Genomic DNA, 21,310 nt, shown 5'->3' on the forward strand with positions numbered 1-21,310 from the left:
TCTTCCTTTGTTTATGGTGGGTTTTTATGGATCATTCTGCAGCAAAACTAATTCCCCCTAGGAGGATAATTACATTTTCTAACCAAACAAGCTTTTGTGTACTGTATGTGATGATAAACACGCTTTCGTGTACTGTATGATTATAAATTTTCTGTACGGATTGATGATAAAACACGCTTTCGTCTGTACTGTATGTGATGATAAACACGCTTTCGTGTACTGTATGTGATGATAAACAACGCTTTCGTGTACTGTATGTGATGATAAACAGCTTTTCGTGTACTGTATGTGATGAAAACACGCTTTCGTGTACTGTATGTATGATAAACAAGCTTTCGTGTACTGTATGTGATGATAAACAAGCTTTCATGTACTGTATGTGATGATGCTCAGGGAGATGCAGCTGATAAGGTCTGAGGAGGTTATTTAGGTGTACTGCATTGCAATGATTTCTAGAAAGACCATCACTTGGCATTTTTGATGATTTGGCACAGACAATAGCGAGCAGAATGGCAGCTGTGAAGTGGTTGCATGCTAAACTAGTAGGCTCTATATAACATGGAGGAAAGTTACATTGCTACAACGGAGGTTAAACAACCATTGAAGCCTTCCACTATACCATAAAATGCAAATTAGGCTATTATATATGCCTATGCATAAATGCCCAAGCTTGTGTGTGGATGTAAACATTGTGTCCACCAATTCCACCTAAAGTGACACTTAACATTTGCATGGCAAACAGGAAATTGAGAAGAACGTATATGCTTCTGGTAGTAAGTGACAGCATGAGTTTCATTGCTGGGGAAAATTGTTTCTGTAAAATCAGGCGACAAAAGGGTGATAACTTGTTAATCCCTTTTAATAATAATAGGAATTCACACCAGCTGCATGAAAGTTATTTGTATATCAGGTGTGAAAAAACCATACATATTGGTAAACTGTCAATTGGCAGTGCAACATCCCGTGTGTGACATCCTCTAACTCAACTAGTAGCCATTGCGTCACAGTAAAATTGGTTTTGTTATAGTACGTATGGAGTACACGATCTACTCAAAAGCCAGGCTCCATTCCATGCATGCACGGGAGCATGATCATTTACTCCCAGGCGACCAAACCACTGACAGAAATCCAAGAAAGCATATCAACACGTTTTTAAAATAATGTACTGCCAACTAACAGTCAATAATATTTAAATATTTCAGGGTGAACAAAGACAGTGCAGCAGCATTGTAACGTTACTTCGCGTCTCTCGTCGCGTTCAATAGGTAGAAAGGAAGACAGTGTGTCGATTGCACAATTACCTAGTTACTAGGCTTCGTATTAACATTTTCTAAAGCTATGTGTGCATACGTATTTCAACTGGAATAGTTTTAAACGTATCATAAAGCTGAAAAAAATTTGCGTGTTTGATGATGAAACGACATGCTAGATAACAGACACACGACACGGAAGGCTTTGGTTAAATCCCCCCCCCCCCACACACACACACACACACACACAATGCAGTCTAGCCCTAGTATCGAGCTGCGCGCTTCAGTTAGAAAACCAGCAGCCGAGATTGACGAAAACAAGATCTCTCGTTGTCTTGCATAACATGTGTTCATCAGGCTGTAGTAGTCACGGTAAGAACCTGATCTCCGTTGTATTCATCTTACACACGTTGGGCCTGATATGCTCGTTTGTTTTTTCTCTGTCGTCGAGGCCTACCTACAACCACGGTCCCCAGTTGAGCAATGAATAGGGGAACACACTCCCGACACCGGATTCTCATATCATATTCTTACCGGGTCCGAGCGCTTCCATGGCCGAGGGCTCTCTCTCCGTCTCTGTCCCGGCCTGGCGGCTCCGTACCGACACTGAAATTGGGGGCGGTATCGCGAAGCTGAGGGGGGCTAATTTAAGAAAGGGAATATAATGCGTAAATGTCCAGCAGTGTTGTGGATGCGTTGTCTTCTGAGTGATTTAAAACAGATCCTGTAGATTTGGAAATGAGCATGCGCTAGGAGGTGCTATAAATTAATTCTGCGCTTGCGCAGCAGTATCAAAAGAGCACCACCCATGTAGTTATGGTTAGTACACTACTCCACCCGAWTAGACAACATACCTTTTACTGTAAATGTGACTCATAATACATCAGGTTACTAAGTCATAGTACAGTACTTAAGTAGCTGTATCTTACTTGTTTGTCATTAGACTATAAATAATTGCATCCCCTATCTCCAGATCATCTTCCTACATTTCCCCCAAACTCTTGTTTATTTTACCCAGTTAAACACTCATTGTTATTTTGATTCCACCTACTTTTACTAACTCAGTTGACAATATTTTCTTGACATTGCATTGAAAACAAAATGTACATTATCTGTGTTAGAAAATAAAATACTTAATAAACTGGCCTGCCCTGTTTTTGTCGTGGAGTGGGGGTGGACATGTCTGGTCAGCTGTGTGACCGTAGATTTACCAATCAAATGTTTTTGCTCTGTTATTGGCATAACCACCATCCAACGATTGGATGAGGGTGGACATCAATTTTGAGTATCATCCAATAGAAAAGCACAACGACAATGACTGACAGATGTAAGGATAGACTATCATTGTCAGCGCGCGAAAGATAAAAAATGATTAAATCAGAACAAGAACAAGCGGGAGGGAGAGAAAGCTAGCTAAATGCGGATCAATAACACCATTTAATTTTATTAGGCAACCATTTTTACTTTTTTTGCACCAATAGTACTGTCTTATGGTCGGAAAGAATTGAACACGGTACGGAAGTCTTGATTTCACGGTTTTAATGCAGGTTCACTGCAAATACACAAGTAAAAGGAGGATAAAGTAACTTAATAAGATGAGTGTGGTGATCTCTCAACAGGTAAGAAATGTATATTTTCAAATTGTTAGTTACATTAGCTAGCTAAATAAAATACATAGTTAAACGTTCAACACATTAAACAAACGTTAACTAGGTTAATTTTGACTAACATTAGGTGGGGATTGATTGAGTCCGCCATAACCCCATGCTAGTTAGCTCGCTAACGTAACGTTAGCTCGCTAACGTTAGCTCGCTAACGTTAGCTCGCTAACGTTAGCTCGCTAACTTTACTTGACTTGTTACTGATTGAGTTGGATTAACTAGCTAGCAATCCTCGTCCTTTGGCTAGTTTGAACGACTGTTTGTTAGACATTTGCATAGGGTAACAATGTGACTGTGTAAACAATTAACATTGTGTAAACTATTCTAGCCAGTTTTCTATGCTATGTGTAACATTAGCCACTGTTGAATGTCCAGCTGGCTAACTACGGTAACCGTATGCTCTTTGTGGCAGCTGAGAGAGAAGGCGCCACAACAGCCATTTGTCGACCCAACATTGAACAACAGACAAGCATCACATTTAAGCAAGCAAGATCATTCACCTACATTTACAATAGTTTTTCTTCACATTTCAATTTTTCTATGTTTACATCAGTTTTACTTATGTCTCGTCACTGGGAAGAAGACAGACCATGATTATTTTGTAGGAAAGAGAGGGGCATAGTCACCAGCATGGTTCCCTCAAACAACATAAACATTAGGTGAATTTCTGTCATTTCCCCCCCCCCTCTCTATCCAGGCACTGGAGCTCCCTGCTGAGGAACCAGTAGCCGAGAGTGATTCAGACAGCGGGATGGGCTCACCAGTGGAGGAGCTGCAGATTGTTTCTGAGATGATTACCAATACTGTCGACCCGCAAGGTATAGTGACGCAACAAAACGGGTGATCAGTGCCTAAACAGATCACCTGACCAGAGCCCCCTGTTAATGTAAATAGACTGTTCTGGACTGGGCCATTTGCTTCGTGATAAGAAACAATGGATTGTCTTTGACTTTAGACTATCCAACCATTGACGCAAACTACAGTACTTGGCAATTCAACTACCAATGCAAACTAACCTACTTACTTTAGTAGGAAATAGTTTGCTTTGTGACGTAAACGGAATAGCACCCTTCCCGCATTTAGTCATTAAGATGGCTTGTAATATTTTTCCCAGATTCGGATGATGACATCACAGTGAACCGGCGGTCCCGTTGTCGGAAGGCCCTGAGAGACAGTGATAGCGAGGAGGTGGTGCCTGAGATGGCAGAGGCTCTGGTCCTGTCAGCATCTAGCGGAGATGAGATGGAGACTGCTGAGGAAGAGGTCAAAAAGGCAGAATTAAAGAGCAAGAAGATATCCCGGATTGCCCCTATCAACAGTGATGACAGCGCGCCAGAGGAGGAGGAAGAGCTGGTAAAAAAGGATGTGAAACAGAAGGAAGGGAAGAGAGAGAAGAGCCAGAGACACAGAGAGAAGAAAGAGAAGCGCAGCAAAGCTGTGGAGCGACTGAAGAAGAAAGAGAGACCTGAAGAGGTGAGAGGTTGAGTTATAGTGACAGTATAAAATTCAGAGTTTTGACTATTTTTCTAATGAAGTAGACTCCTTTTCCCATCACTCTCTGTTTTGTAGGAGACCCCTTTGCCCCGTGCTCTGAATGACAGCGGCTGTCTCCTTGGTGACAATGACCTATATGACGCTGGTCTGGATGATGATGAAGAGTCTCTGGATGCCATCAGAGCAGCAGTAAAGCAGAAATCCAAGAAGCACAAGGTAAGAGCAACATTTAAAAGTCCTATCTGTAGTTCAGGAGTAGGTGTGAGGTCACTAAAAAGCATGCGTATGCCAGAAATAAATCACACAGGATAACTTTTTGAATGTGAAGTGGTTTGTGAGTTCATTTGAGTTTATGACTAATCTTACATAGCTTTGTGTCTGTATATTGTGCTGTGCAGGCAGACGATGTGTATCAGAACTATGCTCTGTATCTTTTCCTCAGGAGCTTTTATTTGATGATGATGAGGGAGATGATGATGAGGCTGGACCGAAACAGCGTCCCCAGGAGAGGAAGGCAGCTCGAGCCAGCAAGGAGGCCATGAAGCAGCTGCACAGTGAGACCCAGAGGCTGGTCCGAGGTCAGTTTGTTCTTACGTGCATATTACAATAGCGTGTCCCTATATGAAGTGTATTGCCCGTGTTCCACTATGCTTTGCCTCTACATGGCTTGCTACACACTTTTCCTGTGTGGCTTCTATTGTCCAACCCAGTGTTTCTTGTTGCATGTTCTTAATTCCTTTGCAGAATCCACTTGCGGGCTGCCCTACCACATGCCTGAGCCCAAGAGCATCGACCAGTTCTTCAAGAGGAGAGCCCGACCTGAGGGTTCTGCTATGGCACTACTGAAGTGAGAAGACATTTATCTACCAGGATTTCTTTACTTCTACCTGCTTTGTCTTTGCAATTACTGAACTATGCTCATCTAGTTTTGTCCAAATAATTTAAAGGGGCAATCTTATATACCCTTTGATTCTTTAAGAATATAACTTATAAATGCCTCATGAGGTTTGTTCAGCTGTCGTACCCTATCAGAACCTAAAATAGCTTGTTTAACTCCTTTGTTTGTGAACAAAATCATTGTAAACAAACACTGTATAGTCTCAAAACATGGTTAAAACTATAATTTTATATAGGTGGGGAAAATCAATACAGTTACATATCGCAATATTATTTCCGATGCTGTTATATCGATAGTAAAAATAAAAATAAACTATATATATATATATATATATTTATATTATATATTATATATATATATATACAGTACCAGTCAAAAGTTTGGACACGCCTACTCATTCAAAGGTTTTCCTTTATTTTTACTATTTTCTACATTGTAGAATAATTGTGGAAACATCAGCTATGAAATAACACGCATGGAATCATGTAGTAAACAAAAAAGTGTTAAACAAATCAAAATATATTTTATATTCTTCAAAGTAGCCACCCMTAGCCTTGATGACAGCTTTGCACACTCTTGCCATTCTCTCAACCAGCTTCATGAGGAATGCTTTTCCAACAGTCTTGAAGGAGTTCCCACATATGCTGAGCACTTTGTTGGCTGCTTTTCCTTCACTCTGCGGTCCAACTCATTCCAAACCATCTCAATTGGGTGGTTGTCTGTTGATTGTGGAGGCCAGGTCATCTGATGCAGCACTCGATCGCTCTCCTTCTTGTTCAAATAGCCCTTACACAGCCTGGAGGTGTGTTTGGTCATTGCCCTGTTGACAGTCCCACTAAGCTCAATCCAGATGGGATGGCGTATAACTGCAGAATGCTGTGGTAGCCATGCTGGTTGATTGTGCCTTGAATTCTAAATAAATCATAGACAGTGTCACCAGCAAAGCACCATCTCCAGCTCCGTACTGCATCGCGCCTGCCAAATTTTGTAACGATGTGCAAGGCTCCGTATAGCTCCGCATTGACATGATTTGTTGACGGTAGGTGGGGACAGGAGGTATAAACACACACTCACTTCCTTGACAACTTCCTTCACAACAGCTCTGCTTAACAGCTCTGCACTGCTCCACGAAGCGCAAGAAGTATGAATTCCATGACTTCTGCAGAGGCCTTATCCCTGTAAATGCTGCACGGCCAATGCGGACGTCGTATTGACCATGCGTCTCCTTTTAGTATCGTGATAATATGGTATCGTGAGGTCCCGGGTAATTCTCAGACCTAATAGGCGGTCAGTCCTTGCATCCATATCTGTCTGAATTTGAATTGTTACATTTCTCCTGCCCTATCCCTCAGCTTTTTACCAAAACAGTGGTAGGGATCCCATTTTGTTATTGTTTGAACTCCAGATCGCCCCTTTTTAAGCATATAAACCCTTTTTATTTGTATTTATTTTTTAAGGTCTGCCAAGTATCATGACTTGATAAAGGAGGCAACCCCAACACCTCCTCCCCCCAACCCACCCAAGGAGTCCCAACAGCCCTCAGCCTCCCTGGACCCACCCTCCACCCAGACCCAAGCTCTCTCCCAGCCAACGGCCACTTCCTCCCCACACCAGGAGAACCACAGCAGGGCAGGAGAGACCTCTCCAACCCAGGAGCTCGACGACGATGAATTCCCACTACCTGAACTGGCCGCCATTATGCAGGGGGCTAATATTTCAGTGTTTGGTGGTGCTGAAATTCCACCACCAGAGTCTATGGAGGCTGGACCCCCAGAGCAGAACCAGGCAGAGCCCTCTGACTCTCAAGCCCAGGAGATGGAGGTGAAGGCAGGGGATTGGGATGGAGCTCAGCCGCTACCTGCTCCAGCCAGTGTGCACCCCGTAGCACCAGCAGTCCCAAAACTCAAGAAGGACAGGCTGGCTAGACTGAGGGAGCTGGGGGTGGAGCCCCCGCCTGTCCCCAAACTGTGTGCTGACGATGGGTCCTTTGATCCGGAYCCCTCTCAGGTTAACCCAGGTGAGAGCACCACAGCAAATGTTCAGCMCCTTAATGTCAGAGCTCTATAGCACAGTATTTTCCAAATGGTGGGTTGGGGTTTAAAGCCTTGTGTTTAGATGCATGCTTTTGTACAAGTTATGTGGCACACAAAAGGATTTTGGTGGGTCACYACACAAGCACACTGTATTGTGGTGAAATGGGTGACCTTGAATGAATTGGGTTGAGGAGAAACCCAGTCAAGTTGGTTGTGATGTTATGTTATGGTCTTCTGTAGTTAACCTGTTTGTTTCCCCCCTCAGGCGTAGAGGCGTTGAAGGAGCGTTTCCTACGTCACGTCCAGCCCGTGGCCCGGCCCAGAGGGGAACGCACTGTGCAGCTCAGCGTCATCCGTAAAGACAGCAGCGATGAGCTCCACCATGACACTGTCACCACCACCATCAGGGAAGAGGAGGAGGAGGCTGCACACACCGCGCCTGGTACAAACACCATCTCACACACACGTTCTCTCTAAACCTCCACACACACACACTTGCTAAAGAGGCATCCCATACCATGCATAGCAAGCCACACATATATTTCCAAATGTCTTAATTTCTCTGCCCACTGGCTGCAATATTCTTTCCTAACCAGTCTTGTTTCACCCTTTCCTCAGGTGAGAAGCTGACCAACCTGAAGTCCCGTCTGCAGCAGGCCATGGCCGTAAAGAGACGGGAGGATCGAGAACGCAAGGACGCCCTCCATCGCCTAGACAACGAGGACTGTGGCGAGGAAGAGGAAGAGGAAATGACGGATTCCGAGGGGGAAGAGGTAAGAGTGGATCGGCGGCTTTGACCTTCTACCCCCATCCTCAGGCAGTCTTGGGTTGCGTGTCAGTGCTTTCCGTACACTTTTCACAGTGATGCTCTGCGATGGGAACCAACACATTGAAGTCCAAAACATTTTTAAATGGAAAAATTTGAATAAAGGTAATAGAGGGAATGTCTTGTCCAATTTATGGTAATGGGACCATTAATTGTGTGGGTGTGTTTCGTACTTTGTCAAAACCTGTTTGTCTCTCCACAGGGTGTAGATGAGCTACTGGGGGGTGGTGATGCTGATGATGAGGATGACGACCAGGATGACGACCAGGATGACGATCAGGAGGAGGGCAGCGCGGCACAGAGGGGTGTGAGGAGCCTCTCCCCGTTAAGATTAAAGGGTCCCTCTCCCCCACCAGACTTGCTCAACACAGACGGAACCCTCATGCTGTTTGCGAGCAGCTCCTGCTCGCGCACCGGGTATGTGTGTGGTGCTGATATTTGGGAGTCTCGGCCACGTACATAGGCTGACAATACGTGGCCTTCAGATTGCAGGCCTGCATAAGGCAAAGTAGCACGCGATGTAGCGCTCCATGTCGTTGGTCATGGGCAGCCTTGTCGAATGAAAAGGGTAGTGCTGTCTATATCCAAGTGTCCAGATGTCAGTGTCCTCGACTCCTTCTCGACTGTACTGGATTCAAGTAATGTATTGAAAAAGTGTGTAAGCCAGTGTTTAATTTCGTCAACAAAAGTAGTGACTCAAATATTCATCTAACACAAATATTTCTGTGGCAATTGACYAGACTATAACTGACTAAATAGACTAAATTATTTTTAATTTCAGTTGACTAAAACGAGACAGTTATCTCTGACTGAAATCTGACAAAGTGGACTGGACACGAGTTTTTGGCGAGATTCAGAACTTTTCAATGATGAGCGCAATTAATATTAGCAGCAGATATGCACAGGCTTTTTCAGCAATGGGAAGATAGTGCCTCACCTGGCACACCAGCTGGTGAGCTACCGGGTAGCAAGTGACGCGTGTGGGCAGATGCACCACACAGAACGCACTGCAACTTCCTTTCCAATTATACACTTCATTTCTGTTCATGTCATTTACTTAGGCACAATCTGTCAGTCAAGTAAAAATCAACGTCGGATCGTAATGACACTTCAACACGTCTGCGTTTGTGCATCACCTGCATGTGTGCAAGACGAGTGGTCAGGTGCTCAAGGAGAGAGCGAGACAGTCGGACATTGCTGCAGCAGGTAGGCCTAGCCTATAAAATATTCATAGAGAACTAACTAGGTAGCCATTTCAAGGCATATCTTGTACCCTCGAGTTAACTGTTTAGCTGTTATGAGCATGTGTTCATGTTTTCGTCATGTCCCCAAGAATATTCCACCGACACTCGCGAATAAGGCCATCCAAAGTTGATTTGCGCCTCGACAGCGTCATTGCGCAAAATGGTACGCGGCATCATCTGGTTATGTGTGCAACCAAAGTTCAACATTCACCTTCCATTTTCTTTCAAGCCCTCTACACATACAGTTTGATGCATAGGTTCAATAAATCCAACGTATGCACCACACAGAACGCACTGCAACTGCCTCTGCGTCGCAACGGTACAAGGCAAATGCAGTGTTCCAATGGAAATCAATGTACTTCTAGTGTACCAAAATAGATGCACTGTGTGTGACCAAGACATTACTTTTTTAAACAATTAATGTGATTATTTTTTATCAATTATTTTTGGTGAAATTATTGATCTTTTGAATTTTAATTTGTAGCCTCGCTCAACCTTTCCCCACTGCATTTTTTAGCCACGTTCTGTAGCAAAGTCTCTCTTTTCCTTAGAGAAAACGTCTTGATTCTAGCTATTACCGTTCAAAAGATATGATCCATAATAGCAGCATTTTTGTTTTGGAACGTTGTTAGAAATATGCTATGTAGAACAAACATGCCTCTGACGTGTTGAATAATAATAAAATGTATATATTAATGGAATTTCTATCTTCAACATTCAAGAACGTTTTGCAACTTARTGTTTCCCAGGTAACATTACCAGTAGCCTATATGCAAACATTTGGTGGCACAGAAAGGAAATGGGATAGCAAACAAGTTATTGACAAAATTAATCTTGCCACCACACTATCTGACTGGGCAACTAARTCTTATTTTGAGTTAATTTGGACCCAGTGACTCCGACTTGAGTGCTTGGACTGGGACTCAAGATTTAAGCCATAGGGACTCGATTCGGACTCAAGGTTTTGTGATTTGACTAAATCACTGGGCGAAARGATCATTAGCTCCCATTCTACTTTTGGACAGCAATGTGGCTGCGACATCTGAACCGGTTCATAACAATGGCAGTGACGTGACGGAGGTGCAACCCATAGTACTTTAGGGGACCATCTGGTGATCTGTGACCAGCTCGCTCTCGCGGCGCAAGATAATTATCACATGGCCATATAATTATGATATATTCTTATGTTTGTCATGTTTCTGCTGTTGGGAGAGAATAGGATGTTCTTCCGAAAAAGTTGGTAGGACAAGGCTATGTATGTTTGTGCCCATAGAAGTCAGTGGTTTATGTTTACTATAGGTTAATGAGGCAATACTAGACAATCATTATTCAAATGACAAAAATGTGACTAAGACTGAATGATATTTTAGTCAAAATGACTAAGACTAGACTACATCTAAAATAGAGTACCAAAATGAACACTGGTGTAAGGTAAGTGTATATACTAAGTGAGTTAGTAAGTGTGTGTGTTATCTGTCCCTCCAAGTTGTTACATTTTGTCTTTCTTACAGAGATGGTGTAAAGAGGACAGGGCCCGGTGGTCAAGACAGTTACACAAAAATGGGTGAGTAGACTGAACATCTCACTTTCAAGTAAATTGTCATAACTATGCTCCTTCATAAAATACTCTCAAATCCTTGATGGAATCAGGTGTCTCTTTTCCAGTCTAGGTAATAAAAAAATTTGGTGGGGTTCTGACAAAGGGAAGTTTCACTGGTAAAATTGTATTGCAAGTTCTATGTCTCTTTTCTACTACAGAGGAAGAAGATTCTCTGTCCCTGGCCAAGGACAACAGTCACAACAGTAGTTTTGAGCTGCTGGGCTCCATGCTGCCGTCCTACCAGCCTGTCAACCGCAGCACAACAGGAGGCAGAGGCCTGTCAGCCAGAACCTTCCGCTCCCCCTCACCCTGCTTCTTCAGACCCAGCTTCCTGGGATCTGCCTCCAAGGTGAGACGCTGACAGTGTAGGGGGGGTTCATATCCTGTATGTCTAGGGCGCTGTGTTTTCCTTACCACTGTATGACAGTATAAAAGTGTCAGAAGAGAGCCAATCGTAACCACGCAGACCCAAGTATGCATGTCTCCCAGTAATGCATGCGTTATGTGAATTCAATCAGGGACCGCGGAACGATTTTGACTGGGGGTGCAGTGACCTCCTATGTGTGCTTGCCAATTTGTTTCCATTGGGCATGATAGTAAAGACTAATTTAACTGTAAAAAAATGTATTGCATTTTAATGTGTCATGAACACAACCAGGCATGATGCTTCATCTGATAAACCACGTTTCCGTCACGACCGCTGTGATGGTTTGGTACCTTTTTTTAAATGCTGACAGATCATTTGTTTGTTGTGATCTTTGTCGGTAAAATTCATTACGCGAGAAATGGTGGTGGAAACGCCTTTGCGCAAGTATTGATATAATAACCATCATATGGAAGTAAACTATGGTGTGTGAGGTCCTCCCACTTCAACTCAGGAAAGCATGCCGTTTATTAGGCTACAGATGAAATAAGTTATGATGAACCTCACAGGGTGGCGAAGGTGCACGGTGACGTGCTTGATGCCCCTTTCAATAAATAAAGAGGGTCTTATTCTGGTGACATGGCGATTGTCAAATGGCAGTCAAGCATCAATCTAAGAATCATTATCCATAATAAGCTTATCTCATCATGTGACCTAGCCTACCCACACTGTATCTGCGAGCTGTTGGCTAGAGCGCACTTGCAAAGTCCACAGTAAGCACATTTTACTATTTAACGCAACAGTTTTTGTGACAAAACTATCGGTCTAGTTGAAAATGCGATGGAAAGACATTGAACTTTTTTCTTCTTTTTTTCGATACATGAAAACTGAAAGCGGATAAATACATTGTGTGCACTATCACTCACTGATTACACCACTGGTGGGAAAATGCGCATATTTTCTTTATTCAGATTTTAGACTATTTGCATGAAACTCTGTCGCCAATTAGATGGACACCTAGCTACTGTCAAATCACTTAAGAGTAGGCTACCTGTGTGCGTTCGATCCACTCTATAATGATTCCAGCATCTGAAACAGTGCGCGCACCTCCATTTTGATGAACGGAAAGGGCGCCTATTAACACCGGACGTGTAATGACATTCAGGGACTATTAGGCACACATGTAGCCTGAATTCATTGATGCCTCCACTGCTGTTCGTATGCGTCACTGTCCCAGACAGTTGTCTGTCTACTTTCACCCCTATTTTAGCGAGGGGGGGGAATTCTGCATATAATTTCCAACATTTTGTAGGCTATTTGTTGACCGACTTAGGCCTGCAGCTACTATTCTCTCATTACTTGTTGCCTTAGGAGACAAAAAAGCAGAGCTCACCAGAACAATGTAATAAATTAATAGAATGAATGTATCAGTAATAGTCCTAAGCCTAATCTAGTTGACATTGGTAAAGTTTTGTCTTCCATTTCTGCTCACAGAGCAAGGACGTGTAGCGACCGGGGCAAACCTGCAATAGCCTAACTCAACAAAATAAACTGCGAAAGCTTTTCCCTTCAAAATGTCTAAATGACGTAGGTTTCAAGGAAATTAAAAGCTGTGAAAACGATCCAACATGAATCTGATTTAGATTTCAGTTTGTCCTGGATATATATTTTTATGTGGTTGGAATAGCCTACTGTCAGCTTTTGTCACTGACAAAGGCCGCACGTTTGCACGGTCCCTAACTGTGCATTCTCTTTCTCTCAAGATGCTGAAAGTCATTTCTCCACTCCTATTCCCAAGACTAAATTAACATTTGGTGTATCAGTTTACTGCAAGAAATCCCATTATATTAGGCAACATGTGAGAGTAATAGCCCTACAGTCAGTGTTTATATTTCAGTTGCTACATTTAGGCTAAAACTTCTGTGTCCAAATGTGTATTTTTAGTTCGGATGAGCAGCAGCACCCCTCCCCCAAATCCCTACAGACATGTTTATTGTTACGTTAGGATTCAGAAAGGCAGTTTCTATAAATGTTGAGACTGACTCCTTTGAGACTCATCCCCAGTACCCCCCCCTCCATCCCACAGAGCTCAGGGAAACTCTCCGAGCCCTCCCTCTCGCTGCCCGTGGAGGACTCTCAGGACTTGTACGCTCCCCCCTCCCCTGGCGAGTCTTCTGGCCCCCTGGGGGCCCCGTCTCAGGGTCGCTTCTCTCTGGAGGAGGACTCCCAGCTCCTGGACGCCGACGGCTTCCTCAACGTGGGGCCCCGCACTGGCCCCCCGCGCTCCCACAAGAGGCAGCTCCTACTGGCCAGCCTGGATGAGAACGCTATGGACGCTAACATGGGGGAGCTGTTAGGAATGTGCTCTGGTGGGTTTGGGACGGCCAGAGAGGGCAGAGTAGGGGGGCTTGGGGCCTCGCAGGAAGATGAATTGTTAGGGCTGTGTTCTGGAATGTTCCCTACCACACAGACGGAGGGAGCGAAGGAGAGGAAGAGCGAGGGAGGAGTTAGAGGGCTGGGGGCGACTCAGGAGGATGAGCTGCTGGGGCTGTGTTCGGGAGTGTTCCCCACCGCACAGGCAGAAAGGGAGAAGGAGGGAGCGGAAGGGAGGAAAAGGGAGGAAGAGAAGATGGAGTTGGAAATGGACCGAGACGATGACATGGATCAGCTGCTCGGCCTCTGCTCTGGGAAGTTTACTACTCACGGTAAGGGTGTCTCCCAAGTATTGGGTGTATGTCTGGGTGATTGGGTGTAATAATGTTTTGGTTCKATTCCTCTCAATCTCTCTCCGTATAGGTGTCTCCCCCTTGCGATCCAACTCGAGCTACGCCCCACACTCCTCAACTGCGGAAGACCGGTAAAAAGAGCTAGCCTAATGTTTTTTAGACGCAGACAATCACTGACTCCAGACATTTAAATTGGACTTCAGCAATATTAAATGTAGTGAACTTATTAGGAAATAAACTAAATGTGTTGTCATTTATTAGAAAGTTCATTTATTTGTCCAAGTTATAAGACAAAATGTAGAAATTCGTTTTTTCCTGCACAGGAATACCACTGTCTGTGTTGTGTGGTGCTCGTATGTCTAGTCTATGCTCTGTGCAGCCGTTAGCGATAATGCTAATGATAACCTTCTACTCTACTGGTAGATTGAAAGGCTTTTCCAAAAACCTAAATTAAATGTTAACTACAAAGTAGCCTATACCTACCTGGCAGAATGATATCATGATTATTTGCATTAAACCAGCCATTTATTTTGCTACAGAAACACTGCCAACCGAACAACGCTTTCTGGCTGGTGTGCGTGCACATGCATTAAAAACTGTGCACTACACCTACAATTCAACATTTCTTAGATTTTACCACACCTCAAGTTTTCTCCTGATGTAGTTTGAGCATTGTTGTGGATTTAGAACATCCCATTCTAGTTTTTCTTTTAAGTGATTTTTGAGGGTGAAAACCTGAAAAACGACTGAATTTTGTGGGGGGGAATAAAACGAAATCAGGCAAAAAATAAAACAGATTTTCTGGGGCCCTAATATTGTATCCGATGACTAATTTACCTTCTCGTTCTCAATAAAGTTTATTCAATTCAGGAACGGAGTACTATGTTATACTTCTTGTACTTACCACTATGATATACTAAGGCTATACATTCAAAGAAATCGAAAAGTTGATCCCTGTAAGGCTAAATGCGTTTCTGTGCGGTTTCAGTCGAGAGAAACTGGTGGAAGAGGATTGTGAGTTTCGACTTCTGTCAGACGTGGAGAGCCAGAGTGAGCAGGTAAGGCACACGCGATCGCACCTTTGCGTTGATGACTTATACCCCAAACAGCTAAACTAACTCCTTCCTCCTTTCCTTCCAGGAAGACGGTGATGGCGACGAGGATGAAGAGAACGAGGTAGAGGTAGAGGAGGAGGAGGAGAGGGAGGCTGTGTTTGCACCCCGTCAAGGAAGGAAGAAAATGTACGTAGAGAACTCTTCCTGAATGATGAACTTACACAGCTCAAGTTTGTCACATGCACAAGTACAGTGAAATGCATTTGGTGCTTGCTTTTTCCTGACAATGCACTTATAAATATCAGTAGTACTATTAAAAAATAAAGGTTTAAGTTAAGACGTCTGTTGGGTTTCCTTGACGGTAGAGCCTATTAAAAGATGAGCTCAAAGACAGCATGGCACAGAAGGCATTACATACCACCCTGCATACAACACAATTCTGTTTTGCTTCGGCAAAGAGGATATGGGATTGATTATTTTTATAGTATTTAAGACAACATATCTCTCCCAGTGCCTCTACATTCACCTATACCTTAGTCTGCCAATATAACTTTAGGTCTTAGGATGAGTGTCTGTCGAATGTCCTGTTTTGAAAATGAGCTCAATTGCACAAACTCTAAACCCCTTTTATGTATCAGAATGCGGTTTCCGCACAGAAGGTTAGTTCAAGCCCACTTGGTATTCATGTCGTCTGGTTGTGTTTTCCGTTCTCTGCAGGCGCATGGCAGAGTTTGTGGACTCTGAGGCTGAGCTCTCAGGTAGTGATGTCGGCAGTGAGGATGAGGATGACGGTGAGAATGAATATGAGGAGGAGGAGCTGCTGGACGAGCTGCCGTCTGATGAAGAGCTGCAGGACCAGGTCAACAAGATCCACATGTATGTACTGACGCAAATACCCCCACCCCCAAAAAATAACATTCTAAATACCTCGAGAGAAAAAAATCTAAGACCTTCTATAGTCAATACTATTACTATTGGGTTACCTTAACAAAGCACAATGTGCTTTATCTTCATAGGTAAGGTTTGGTAGTAGAGAGGTTTCATTTGTTCATCTTTTTTGAAAAAAGCAACCAATCATATGGTGTCTGTGAATATTTTTTACCCTAAAGCTTAGTGTAACCTGCTCGTCTACAGGAAACAGGTCCTTGACGACGACAAGCGGCGACTGCGGCTGTACCAAGAGCGTTACCTAGCCGACGGGGACCTGCACTCAGACGGGCCGGGCCGAGCTCGCCGCTTCCGCTGGAAGAACATAGGTGGGTGTGTCCTGAGTTGGCGTCCTCCTACGACAGATATCCTGCTTTTCTGTTCCACAAGCTTTATTCAACGGTCGTGTTTTAACCCAATGCTGTCTCTGTTTTTGTGGTGCTTTTCTTTCTTTAGACGATGGCTTTGACATGGACGGAATGGGGGTGGAGGGGGAGGAAGAGGATGAGGAGGAAGAGCTGGACCATGCAGAGCTGCAGAGGAGGAAAGAGAGGCTGGAGAGGGAGCAGTGGCTACGAGAACAGGTACACTTCATGTACAAAAGTATGTGGACAAAAATCGTCTGTCCTCTGGTTATAACACTCACTACCGAGTTGGAGTTGGAGGATTCCAGGAGAATGCTACCTGCCCCAATACATAGTGCCAACTGTAGTTTGGTAGAGGAGGACTAATAGTCTGAGGCTGTTTTTCATGTTTCGGGCCCAATAGTTCCAGTGAAGGGAAATCTGAACGCTACAGCACACAATGACATTCTAGATGATTCTGTGCTTCCTACTTTGTGGCAACGGTTTGGGGAATGCCCTTTCCTGTTTCAGCATGATAATTCCCCCGTGCGAGCCAGGCTTAATCGCCCAACCAATACTTGGTCATGTAGTGTATGTATAGCATATGGGTGTGTGTCATTCTATTCTGTCAGGGGAAACTCACTGGGAACCAAATGGAATGAAACAGGGAGGCACCTACTTGAATTTGTCCAATAAACTCGTATTCGTTGCTAAACGTTTTCCTACGGTTTGGACTAATGATTACTCCCCTGGTTTGTATTATATGTAGTGTGTGGTCCTCATGTTTGTCTAACTCCCTTTGACTTTCTAGTCAGATGCTAAGGCCAAGAAAGGGGAGGACTTTGACATGGATGAGGAGGAGGAGAAGATTGGAGAGGAGGACAGCCAGTTCATGAAGCTGGCCAAGAAACTGACCGCCAAGAAACTACAGAAGAAAGGTGAGCTGACATACAAGCGATATGAGATAGATATATATATGAAAGATTACTGAATTTCTCAAGAGTTACTCTTTTTAAACCTCCCCTTATCTCAATCCCTCCGTCTCTCTGTTTTGTTTTCCAGAGCTGCCTGTTGCACCCCAGGCGGACAGAGAATTCCTAGCTCAGAACCCCTTCCAGAGACCTTTTCAACCCACCATGGTCAGTACCTTCCTCATACTAGTCTGGACTGGTGGTCACCCTCTCTCCTCTAGTGTGACACTTATGATTTTCACTGTTGTGTAATCGGAGCCTTCTAAGAATCTTTACTAGATGACTCTGCCTCTATGACCGTTTCACCTCCATTTAACCTTTGAACCCCACCTCAGGTGAAGAGGGGCTCGTTGCTCAGCCAGCCCCGCTCCGTCCTGCAGAAGCTGGCCTGTATCTCCGAGGGGAACCCGCTAGCCCCCCGCAACACCCGAGGGTTCGTCTTCCAAAGCCTATCGCCAGAGAAAGAGGCCTCGGCTGCAGAAGCCCCCAAAAAACAGGCAGGTCCAACCATGGAGAGAAAATATAATGGTGTTATATGTAATCCTGTGGGCCTAACGCACACAGTTGGATGATAGTTGGTCAGTATTGTAGCTACAACCGTGTGTAGTGTTTCAGTAAACATGTTTTGTTTTTCTTGAAAGCCTCATTCCATTCCCAACAGTTATTTTTTTTCTATAGAATAAAAACATCCATTACACTTTTAAGAGCATTTAGTTTCTTCTCGAACTTGTGACAGTTTGGTTATTACTGTACTTGTAATTCTAATCATGGTAACTTTGGACGGTAGTGTAGTACCGATGTCTGACCATAGGGTGGTGCCAAAAGCCCAAGCTGTTAATGTTTCCCTGGTAAAAACTGTGTTAGTGCAGTCTTTGTTTGACTAGAACCATTGCTTGCTCTTATCCATACTTTTTTTTTTTTTCTATGTTTACATATACTGCAACTCGGTTTTTAGCTGAAAATGTGTACAACATGACATAATCCAAACTGGATCTGTGTGGAATATCTATATTATTGTATGTATAATCTCTGAACCGATCAGGGAAGACGCAGCGTCAACACGAAATTGTATTTTATCTCAGGGCATTGACATTGTCTTTTTTAAATTGGCTCAAATTTGTATTCGTCATGATGACATTTTAATTTTAATTACAATAAAATGATGCCGGATCATGCTAACCAGGTTAAGACTTTTGGGGAGTTCTGTTTTAAACTGAGGCGTAATTGATATTTTTAAATAGCTGTAGTACTGCTCCGAGTCATACAGACGTCCACAAACACAGCTGGACATGTATAATTTCTAATGGGACTCCACGCTGGCACCAAAATCTCCCAAATAATTACATTCCAYTTAGAAATTAAGAATCCCTAAATCGGAATGTTATCGTCATGGGGCGTTTGCTTCTAATGTGGTGGAGAGTTTGTTGACAAGCTCTGTATATCTCTGACACGTTCTGGTCCATTTATTTTAGCAACAGGAGTCATTTATGATATTTAACTCTGAATATCTCTTTATTTCGCAGCTGAAGAAGAGGGGACAAATCAAGGTTTTGGCCCCGGCTGCTAAGCGGCCATGTCGAGAAAACAACGCACCAGCAGCCAAAGGACCCCAAAGAAGTATTTTCTGTTACCTGGAGAACTGAGGTGTCTGACAATTGTGCCTGATGTGCTAATCACACACACATCCAGAGTGTGTGTGCTACCTTATAAAATCTGGTGTCAACAACATTCACACTTTCTCCCGGGAACCACATTGACACTTGATTGTGTCCTACTTAATTTGTGTCCTGAATAATTATTAGGTTTTTTATCATGTAAATAGAATGGGTTTGATTTTATAAAATTTTTTTGCGGTTTTTAAATGTACTTGTTTTAAGTTTGTAAATTAAAGCGTGTTTTACCACATGCTCTAATATCTGTTTTATCCTGGTGTGTTCTATTCTACTCACATGCAGGTTGCTTGTAGGTAAATAGAGGTACAGTGCCTTCAAAGTAGTCCTACCCCTTGACTTATTCCCCATTTTGTTGTTACAGCCTATTTTCAAAATGGATTAAATATAATTTTCTCTCACCCATTTACACACTACCCCATAATGACAAAGTGCAAACATGTTTTTAGAAATGTTAGCAAATTTTATTAAATGAAATACAGTAATCTAATTTTACATAATTATTCACATCCCTGAGTCAATACATGTTAAAATCACATTTGGCAGCGATTACAGTGTAGTCTTTTGGGGTAAGTCTAAGAGATTTGCCCATCTGGATTGTAAAATATTTCCCTTTTGTTTTTTTTATTCGTCGAGCTCTGTCAAATTGGTTGTTGATCATTTAAGTAAAAACTGTAGATCGGCCTCAGGAATATTCACTGTCTTTTTGGTAAGCAACTCCAGTTTTGTTTTAGGTTATTGTCCTGCTGAAAGATCAAATTGTATGCACATGGTTAGCGGGTGTAGCGAAATGCTTTTGCTTCTAGTTCCCGACAGTGCAGTAATATCGAACAAGTAATCTAACAATTCCCCAACAACTACCTAATACACACAAATCTTAAGGGGTGAATGAGAAAATGTATATATGGATGAGCGATGGCCGAGCGGCATAGGCAAGGTGCAATAGATGCTATAAAATACAGTATACAGTATACGTATGAGTAATGTAAGACATGTAAACATAATGTAAAGTGGCATTATTTGAAGTGACTAAAACAAAACGACTGCATAGTTTCTTTATGACTCGAAGCGAGGCGACCATCTCTGTCGGCGCCATCTCCCAGTGTCTGTTGAAAAGCAGACTGAACCAGGTTTTCATCTAGGATTTTCCCTGTGCTTAGCTCCTTTTTATTTTTTTTATCCTGAAAAACTCCCCAGTCCTTAATGATTAATAACAAGCATACCCATAACATGATGCAGCCACTACTGTGCTCGGTAATGTTTGTGGCAAATCCAATAAAACACTGAATTTTATTGGAAATATTTTGCAGTATTACTTTAGTGCCTTGTTGCAAACAGGATGCATTTTTTGTAATATTATGTACAGGCTTCCTTTTCACTTTCAATTTGGTTAGTATTGTGGAGTAACTACAATGTTGATCCATCTTCAGTTCTRGTATCACAGCCATTTAAGCTCAAAATGTTTTAAAGTCACCATTGCCTCATGGTGAAATCCATGAGCGGTTTCCTTCCTCTCCGGAAACTGAGGTAATACTGGGTGTATTGATACACAATCCAAAGTGTTATTAATAACTTCACCATGCTCAAAGGGATATTCGATGTCTGCTTTTTTCTTTATTTACCCATCTACCAATACCCTTTGCGAGTCATTGGAATAATTCCCTGTTTTTTGTGGTTGAATCTGTGTTTGAAATTCACTGCTCGACTGAGGGACCTTACAATTATCTGTATGTGTGGGTATAGAGCGGCGGGAGTCATTAAAAAATCATGTTAAACACTATTACTGCACACAGAGTGAGTCCATAGGGGCTCCCGAGTGTCGCAGCGGTCTAAGGCACTGCATCTCAGTGCTAGAGGCATCACTACAGACCCTGGTTCGATTCCTGTCTGTATCACAACCGGCTCTGATTGGGAGTCCCATAGGGCGGCGCACAATTGGCCCAGATAGGGTTTGGCTTGCCTAGTTAAATAAAATAAATTWAAGTGACTTAAGCACATTTTTACTCCTGGCTTGCCACAACAAAGCGGTTGAATACTTATTTACTCAAGACATTTTAGCTTTTCATTTTTTATTAATTTGTAAAACTTTGGAAAAACATAATTCCACTTTGACATTATGGGGTACAGTGGTGGAAATATTACCCAATTGTCATACTTGAGTAAAAGTAAAGATAGAAAATTACTCAAGTGAAAGTCACCCAGTAAAACACTACTTGAGTAAGAGTCTAAAAGTATTTAGTAGTAAAT

The 21,310-nt window shown here is 43.0% G+C and overlaps 2 protein-coding genes across 5 annotated transcripts in view; one reads left to right on the forward strand and one right to left on the reverse strand.

The window, feature by feature from the left end:
- LOC111955983 (protein argonaute-4) overlaps positions 1-2,012 on the reverse strand; it is a 38,386-nt gene extending 36,374 nt beyond the window's left edge. For both annotated transcript variants that reach the window (XM_023976386.2, XM_023976383.2), the window contains exon 1: positions 1,785-2,012. In XM_023976386.2, coding sequence (XP_023832154.1) covers positions 1,785-1,803 — 19 coding nt within the window. In that variant the 5' untranslated portion in view covers positions 1,804-2,012. The remainder of the gene's footprint in view (positions 1-1,784) is intronic.
- LOC111955980 (claspin) lies at positions 1,533-20,356 on the forward strand. 3 transcript variants are annotated; one of them, XM_023976376.2, is made up of 24 exons: positions 2,611-2,869; positions 3,324-3,393; positions 3,609-3,729; positions 4,026-4,384; positions 4,481-4,621; positions 4,848-4,983; positions 5,150-5,252; positions 6,761-7,320; positions 7,602-7,778; positions 7,955-8,109; positions 8,365-8,579; positions 10,918-10,970; positions 11,165-11,355; positions 13,457-14,075; positions 14,167-14,227; positions 15,085-15,154; positions 15,237-15,337; positions 15,869-16,027; positions 16,286-16,407; positions 16,535-16,662; positions 17,234-17,360; positions 17,485-17,561; positions 17,729-17,890; positions 18,917-20,356. In XM_023976376.2, the coding sequence occupies exons 3-24, from the start codon at positions 3,663-3,665 to the stop codon at positions 19,034-19,036; spliced, it is 3,903 nt and encodes a 1,300-aa protein (XP_023832144.1). In that variant the 5' UTR covers positions 2,611-2,869; positions 3,324-3,393; positions 3,609-3,662; the 3' UTR covers positions 19,037-20,356. The 3 variants fall into 3 exon arrangements, with proteins under 3 accessions (XP_023832145.1, XP_023832143.1, XP_023832144.1); XM_023976377.2 differs by lacking the exons at positions 2,611-2,869; positions 3,324-3,393 and adding an exon at positions 1,533-1,622; XM_023976375.2 differs by lacking the exon at positions 3,324-3,393 and having other exon boundaries at positions 2,610-2,869.
- Positions 20,357-21,310: the final 954 nt, after the last annotated feature.

Source organism: Salvelinus sp. IW2-2015, linkage group LG31 (assembly GCF_002910315.2).
Source record: "Salvelinus sp. IW2-2015 linkage group LG31, ASM291031v2, whole genome shotgun sequence".
Classification (NCBI taxonomy): Eukaryota; Metazoa; Chordata; class Actinopteri; order Salmoniformes; family Salmonidae; genus Salvelinus; species Salvelinus sp. IW2-2015.